At 35.1% G+C, this 8,405-nt stretch overlaps 1 protein-coding gene across 1 annotated transcript; it reads right to left on the bottom strand.

Moving 5' to 3' along the window:
• Positions 1-3,996: 3,996 nt before the first annotated feature.
• LOC143609563 (putative (S)-N-methylcoclaurine 3'-hydroxylase isozyme 2) lies at positions 3,997-6,807 on the bottom strand. The gene is made up of 3 exons (XM_077084284.1): positions 6,133-6,807; positions 5,222-5,673; positions 3,997-4,648 (listed from the first exon to the last, which is right to left on the bottom strand). The coding sequence occupies exons 1-3, from the start codon at positions 6,578-6,580 to the stop codon at positions 4,028-4,030; spliced, it is 1,521 nt and encodes a 506-aa protein (XP_076940399.1). The 5' UTR covers positions 6,581-6,807; the 3' UTR covers positions 3,997-4,027.
• Positions 6,808-8,405: the final 1,598 nt, after the last annotated feature.

Raw genomic sequence — 8,405 nt, 5'->3', positions numbered from 1 at the left:
GGACTCGTGGGATGCTTAAGGAGGCGAGTGCGTCATTCTAGTATTCTTTTACTCATTTTGGTAACCATTTGTTCGTTTGGTTTTACATTTGTTCGTTTGAAAAGTGTCGCTTTTGTTTTCACATAATGGGGTTAGCAACGGCTCATGTGCTTTTGTTTTCACTAAACCGGGCTATCAGGTAGCATTTGGTATGCATGAATGAATGACAGAATGGAATGACCCATTGTGAGGGAATGAAAAATAGTGTGTTTGGTTGACCAAAGGAATGGAATGGCCTATTACCTAGTCCATTCCATTCCCTCTAAAATACCCCAATTTCATTCCATCCATACCCCATGTTTTTTTTCATTCCATTCCCTCATTCACCTTGCATAATCTCCACCACCCTCCCAACAACACCACCACCCAACATCAACACCCACCGCCGCCACTGGCACCAACCACCACCATCGCCGTCCACCTCCGCCACCAACCATCGCCATCGGTGGCAGCCACTCAGCACCGCCACCACCATCGCCATCCACCGCCGCCACCAACCATCGCCATCGGTGGCAGCCACTCAGCACCGCCAGCCGCCCGCCGTATATATCAACCATCACCCCACCATCACACATGCCGCCCACCGTCACCGTTGCCCACCACCGCCGCCACTGCCACCAATCACCACCATCGGCGTCCTCCGCCACCACCACCCACCTCCACAAACCATTGCCATCAGTGCCAGCCACCCACCACCTCCAGCCACCCGCCGCATCCATCAATCCTCGCCCCACCGTCATCGCTGCCCACCACCACCTCCACTGTTACCCGCCACCACCACCTCCACCGTTACCGCCACCGCTCCCACCACCACCACCACTCACTACCATTTTAATTTTATTTATTAATTTTTATTTTTTTCTTACCTACCAACAAATACAAAGTAATGATTCTTTTCATTCCCATGTGGTAACCAAACAGTTCATTGGAATGGCAATAACCCATTCCATTCCTTTGTACATTCCATTACCACGTCCATTCCATTACCCCATAACAAACAGACTCTCAGTGATTCGTGGGATGATTAAAGAGGCGAGTCCTTCATCCTAGTCTTCATTTACTCGAAGTGGTCTCTATTCGTTCGTTTGAGCTTTCATTTGTTCGTTTAAAAAAGTCGCTTATGTTTTCACTGAACACAGCTAACAACGACTGGTGGACTTTTCTTTTTCATTGAACAGGGCTAATAAGGATCTGCGGGATAATTAAGGAGACGAGTCCATCATTCTAGTATTCTTTTATTCATTGTGGTAACCCTTTGTTCGTTTGGGCTTACATTTGTTCGTTTGAAAAGTGTCAATTTTGTTTTCATTGAATGGGGCTAGCAGCGACCCGTGGGCCTTTGTTTTCACTAAACCGGCCTATCAATGACTCAAGGGATGATTAAGGAGGCGAGTCTTTCATTTTACTCTTCTTTTACTCATTGTGGTAACCATCTGTTCGTTTAGGCTTACATTTATTCGTTTGAAAAGTGTCGCTTATGTTTTCACTGAATGCGGATACCTGCGACTGGTGGTTTTTTTTCATTGAATGGGGCTATCAAGGACCCAAGAGATGATTAAGGAGACGAGTTCATAATTCTGGTCTTGTTTTACTCTTTTACTCATTGTAGTAACCATTTGTTCGTTTAGGCTTACATTTGTTTGTTTGAAAAGAGTTTTTTCTGTTTTCTCTAAACGGGGCTAGCGGCGACTGGTGGACCTCTCTTTTCACTAAGCGGGGCTGTAAGTTTGTCTAGATGCACTAAACCATCAAAACAAATTTGTCAAACAATTAAACTGATAAGTTAAATTTGTGTTTATAAAAGCTTCGTTGGCAGTTCAACCTAAAACTTTCTTACAGTAAATACAAGATCAGAAAAGTGTTATATGATATACTATATAAATTTTGTTAGTAATCATGACTTGGTAACGAATTAACAAAGAAAAATTAACAAATACATATGTCTAGAGGGAACATGGGCCTTTTTATTAGATGTTTAAAAGTATTTTTATTAGATGATATATGTAATATGTCTATAATTTCACTGGTCAAATGCTTAAATATTAGTATACTATTAATATTTTTTTCAAACATAATACGTTTATTATAACTTTTTCTTCCTTGTATAGTATTCAACTAAAAGTTGAAGTTGTTCTTAGGTAACCTGAACATATAGAAATTGGAATTGGAATTGGAATTGGAATTGGAATTGGAATTGGAATTGGAATTGGAATTGGAATTGGAATTGGAATTGGAATTGGAATTGGAATTGGAATGATTAACTGTGATATTGTAGTTAAAGAGGGTTACTTTAGTACATAGTGGAAAATAGGAGATCCAAATGTGAAATCTGTCAAGCCACTGTCGTCAAAGGGAAATGAACATGCTATTGTCAGTGTCGGTGAACAAAATACAAAAACACATATTGGGCCCTTCAATCATGCATCTGATTCTAAATAAATAGAAATATACCACGAAAATAATTAGTTTTAAGAAAAAAAATATGTTCATATTTAGGTCTTCGAGAATCTTAAAACTGAAGCCCGGACCGGTATAAAAGGTAGAGGGTGCAAATGAGCCGGGCTGGCTGTTCGTGAGCTATTTGAGATTGACTCATTAAAAAACTCGATCAAGTCGAGATTAATCGAGTTCGAGCCCGAGCTCGAGCCTAAAGATAAGCTCGTTTAATAAACGAGCTCAAACTTCACTTATCGAGCTCGAGCCGGCCCGCGAGTCTAAACGAGCCTATTGTTTATATAACTTTTTAAAAACTTATATTTAATAATTATTAAACAATATATATATATATATATATATAATGTTAGGAAAAACATAAATAAAAATAACTAAATAATATATATAGAGTTAAGCTCTTGTGGTGTGGTGTCACAACGATTGTCAAGTGACAGTCGACGGTATAGTTTTTCCGGGGGAACACCCAAGCCAAACTCTGAAGCCAATGTGTGCCCGGTTAAGACAACATAGTCTGACCATAGTAAGGTATCGAGGCTCCCCAAATTTGAAGAGTGTTGTAACCTAAATATAAGAAAGTCGTTGTTCTAAAAAATAATAATAATATATATTATTTTATACATAAAATCATAATAAAAATATATAGAAACAATTATAATTATATAAAAATAATTGCTAAATAGTAAACGAGCCGAGCCCGAGTTCAAAATCCACTTACGAGCCAAGCTCAAGCTTTGAAAATAGAGTTTGAATTAAGCCCAGCTTGAGCTCTGTGTAATTTAAACAAACTTAGCTCGGGTTTAACTCCGCTTGTTTGCACCTCTAATAAAAAGTGGCCCGCAAAAGGGGTTCACACAAAACAGGGAGTTTTTTCTTGTTAAAAAAAACAATGCCACTCGGCCGGTCCTAGCAATTGAACTTGGACATTTGGTTTCATAGTCAAACATTCTTTTTTTCCATTGTAGCATATGGCTATTTTGTATGCTTTTATTTTAAAATAATTCTATATATCATTATATATTTTTTTTAGCAAATATGGCTCTCCGGGAGAACTGGACCTTGTGCAGTTGCTCGCCCCGCATATGGTCCGGGCTGGCCTTGCTTGTACGGATTTAATTTCATCCATTAAGTTTTTTTTTATTTACATTCATCTTAGCTAAAATCATATGTGAAATACTATTTATGTATCATTTTTTTGATCATGTGTCATCATTAAACATATCTTCAAACAAAAAAATGTAAAACATACTCGGTAGTATCCGTTTCATTCGTGATTCACTGAAAAACATATAGAGAGACTGTTATGCATACGTGGTAACAGGTAAATAATATTGAAGTTTACCAAAAGTAAACGCTTATAAGCATGTGTATTGCACTCAGTACAAGATAATATCCATCCTTAATCTTCAATAAGGTTTGCACTGTAAAAGATAGTCATGGTATCTTATATCTAATTTGATTACAACTACATGGAAACACTTTAATTTTGTTACTTATGAAAATTGATCATCTAAATTATATAACCCAATCCATGATGTCAATTCTTGAAGTGTCCATTATTGATCTTGAAAATTACATGCAATGGTTCCTTCTTGTACATTGCAATATCCATCTCCTCATCCATGTTAATCTCCATGGGGTTTATGTTACCTGGAATGTACCAATCAAAGTTGAAGATCAAAGAAGCAACCGTCAGAAGAATCAACTTAGAAGCCATTGTTTCTCCAGGACACATTCTTCTTCCTGACCCAAATGGTAGGTACCCAAAGTCATTCCCTTTGTAACTCACATTTGATCCGATAAATCTTTCGGGTTTGAATTTCAAAGGATCGTCCCAGATCTTAGGATCACGATTGATCGCCCAAACATTAACTAATATTTGAATATCTTTTGGAATGGTGTATCCCATTACCTCACATGTTTCAATAGCTTTACGTGGTATTAGAAGCGGTCCTGCAGGGTGTAGTCTCAGTGTTTCCTTAAAGCAAGCTTCTAAGTAAGGAAGACGAACAAGATCCGACTCTTTTACTACATTCCCGCTTATTTGTTTCATGACTTCGTCCCTAACCTTTTGCATGGCTGCTTTGTTTTTGAGAAGCTCAGCAACGAACCATTCTATTGTTAAACTTGTAGTTTCAGTTCCCGCTGCAAATAACTCCTGAAATTAAACAAATGGAAAGATTTTGATACAAAGTTAATCTAAGAGTTAGCAAACTTCTACTTAGACTAATTGAATAGAGGAAAACATAGTAGAAAAGGCCAATCATAAAAATAGCACTAATTGGGCTACGAGTGGAGTTATGGGGCCTATAAGCAGTGCACGAAGGGCCAAGATAAGCCAGATCATGTTTCAAATGGCCATAAGCGGTTTGTACTGGCTGTCAGACCTGAATTTTATCAAATAAAGACTCTGATTAAAACACGAGAGTTTTCCACCAAATTTAGCATTTTCAAAATCTATTATCTAGTGTACAACACATAAATCTCTGATCAACTTAATTTAGGCGTGTATTTATGTCCACAATTTGATTATTATAAGTTATTATCAATTTCAAAGATTTATCAACACATATCAAATTTATAAATCCTACATTAGAGACTAATTTAATATTTAGGCATTCTTTATAAATCTTTTATAATTTCATGCTTCCACTCTCTAATCTGAAAAGGATACAAACTTATAAACCTAAACAACTACAAATTAAAAGGTTTAGAGAAGAAAGAGTGAAACCTCCATTAAAGCATTGATCTGTTGATTCGAAAACCCTTTTTCGATCAAGATATCAACGAAATCTTTTGAACTAGAACCGAAATCGCCCCGGCTTCGTTTCTTTTGGATACTATCTTCCCAAACAGATCCTAGGTCATGTTCTATAATATGCATAACCTGTTTATACCAATCCTGTAAATCCCATGGACCCAATATTGGAAACATGTCTGGTAACTGCGGCTGTGCAATCATCATAACAAGTCTTCTTACAGCATCCATGACTCCGCTACCTATACCATTTCCTTCATAGTCTACTAAATCGATTGATAACGATGCATTACCTAAAATGTTCATTGCGGTTACAAACATAACGTCTTTTATGACTATATCTTCACCTTCTTTTGAAGCTAAATACTTAACCATCTCTATCACCTTTTCCTCTCTCATTGTTGCATTAGATTCCAATGCTTTGCCTGAAAGGGGTGAATAAAAAACTGATTAACCAAATCAAAACCAAGAAAACCAAAAGGACCAAACCCAATAACTAACCAATTCAAATTAAAAACTGACAGTTCGATTTTTCTCTTTGAAAACCGAAAATTACAATTTGGTTTCAGTTTATTCCCGTTCCAAAACCAAACCATACCGCACCAAACAAACACAAATTATAAAACCGAACATGCTTGAATGTTTGTTAATGGATTTATGATCCAAACTCATTATTTTGGGTCAAAAGTTTTATGCTCAAATTCATTATTAGATGGATTAAAACTTTAGACCAAATAAGGTTTTAGACACAAATTCATTATTTTGTATCTGTTTTTTCTAGGTCCAAATATTGTAAGCCCGAAGTTAAAACCGAAAATCATCCCATAACGGTGACCTTAGTTTAATCCCAAAACCGACTCAAACAGACCTATGCATACCCCTACCTGATAGAAGTTCCGTCTTATAGATATTACGTAAAAACCTCCAGTTATCATCGCATTCTGACGTGAAAACCAGATTCATATTGTGAACAGTTGGTTTCTTGTCTTGAAGTAGTCGTGACACATCTCGACCCGAAAGAACATCATCATGAGTTCTAAGAATCTCTGAAGCTGCAGCTGATGATGACGCCACAACAAGGACTCGTTGACCAATTCGAAGTGAAATGAGTGGTCCGTACAGTTCGGACATCTTGCAAAGATGAACATGAGTATTCTTTCTTCCGATTTGGAAAATGTTTCCGATGATTGGCCATGGATATGGACCTGGTGGAAGAGGAGGATAATATTTTGAAGAAATGCGATTAATAATCATTCGGATAAAGATGAACATTAGAGGCCATGGAATTAAGAGAATGATAATCTCTCTAGTTGTAATTGTTTCCAGATTCATTGTAAGTTAGCAACAATGAGATCGAAAATGGTACTTGTTTATATATTATTATTATTGTATGTTTGTTTGTTGTGGATCGTGATGAATATAAAATGGAAGCTTGAACCATAAATTGAGGAAGAGTATCATGCAACCTTTTTACTATATTGTTTTTGAACTTCAATACTGATTTAACGTATAATATAATATCAATATCCTATCATCGGATTGGTGACTATTATCGAATCTGTATAATTTTTATCTAGCAACACAACTAGCATATCGAGTAAAAACCACAAATAACTAGCTATTAGTGAGAAAAATTTTATCTAGCATGAACGTATAAAATAAGCATCCAAAAAATAACAAGTTGATTTCAACCCGATATTGACCAGGTTTAAGTTTCTATCAAGGTTTTCTAAAGGTCAAACTTAACGTACATTTTTCCAATGTTTTAAAAACCGATATTATATTTGTACCGGATTAGGCTTAAAATGGTACAACCAGGTAAACCGGGTTATACCAGGATGTTCAACCGGTTGAATAGTTTACCTTATAATTTCCTAAAGATGTAACTTCAATCCAAAAATAACTCAAATCTAAATGATTCCTATAACAAAAAAATAATCCAAAAGTTAATGCATATTAAAAATAATGCAAAAGCACTCAATTTTTAAAAAATAGTTCTAAAGTTTACACGTTTGAATGTTAATTGCTGGGTTAAAAGTAATTTTGAAAAAATAGGGGCCGCAGATATCAAAAACATTTTGGGCTTAAAACCGCTTTGTCGGTAAAAACCGGTATTTTAGACAAAAAAACGCCGTTACGATGTTCTAGTAAACCGGTCAAAAATACTGGACTCAAAATACCGACATACTGTACGAAATCTGGTTTAACCGACCGGTTTAAACCAGTTTTTAAAACACTACATTTTTCTACTTGTCATACCCTGCCATGCCTCCTATAAATCAAATCTTGTCATTTTTTATCATTTGAAGTTTTTTTAAACAGTTTTCTTTTTTTGAAAAAAAAAAGATTTAAAAATACTTTATTTAAACTAAATAAATGTTTTTATTAAAACTAAATAAAAATGTTACAAATTATGTAATTAGTTAATAAATTCTTTATTTGTAAGAAAATGATATTAAAAAGAAAGGTTGTGAGACCAAACCATTCTTATAAAATCATATTCTTGCGAATAAAGAATTTAATTACTTAATTTGTGAGGAATTCATAAACCGGTTTCCTTGGTAAGTTTCCTTGGTAATTCATAGAACGTGGTATTTATGAAAGTAGCTTACTAAAGAAACATGTTACGAAGTTATTGAATATTATTTTGGTATATTATGAAAGTAGCTTATTGAATAGTCTTTTGGTATATTTATTCTTGAGATCGTCTAATATTTATTAATTCATTGCACAATCAAAGGTGGTCAAAGGTTCGATCTAGAAGTTGACCAATTCTCGTGAGGATTGCTGTCGACTTTAATAGGATATAATATACAGGTTTATGCCAGAATTTAACATATATTTTATTAACATTTTAGAATCATAATTTGGATCGAGTGCTTATATAGTGCTAGGATGAGTCAGAAAATTGAACATTTAAATTATCTTCAAATATTACAATTTAACAAATATAATTGATTATGAACCAACGACCAAAATATCTTTTCATAAATTATACGGTTTTAAACTATTTAATTTTAACTCAAGTTACTATTTAATTTTAACTCAAGTTTATCACTTTTTACAACATTTCGGTATAAGTGTTTCCTTTTTTTAACGAAACAAAGTCTTACAAATGTTAACCCCAATTTTTTATTTCGTTTACTACAAAATTCTC

The sequence above is a fragment of the Bidens hawaiensis genome, unplaced genomic scaffold (assembly GCF_021521415.1).
Source record: "Bidens hawaiensis isolate Kalapana, Puna unplaced genomic scaffold, B.hawaiensis_p1.1 tig00004769_1, whole genome shotgun sequence".
NCBI lineage: Eukaryota > Viridiplantae > Streptophyta > Magnoliopsida > Asterales > Asteraceae > Bidens > Bidens hawaiensis.
The sequence above is the reverse complement of the archived record's forward strand: the minus strand, read 5'-3'. Positions and strand labels throughout refer to the sequence as shown.

Bases quoted from the DNA above. Each gene is read 5' to 3' on its own strand.
- LOC143609563 (XM_077084284.1), bottom strand. From the start codon at position 6,580: ATGAATCTGGAAACAATTACAACTAGAGAGATTATCATTCTCTTAATT. The intron at 5,674-6,132 runs GTAGGGGTATGC...CACCCCTTTCAG, and splicing joins TAAGACGGAACTTCTATCAG to GCAAAGCATTGGAATCTAAT. The intron at 4,649-5,221 runs GTTTCACTCTTT...GTTTAATTTCAG, and splicing joins AGATCAATGCTTTAATGGAG to GAGTTATTTGCAGCGGGAAC.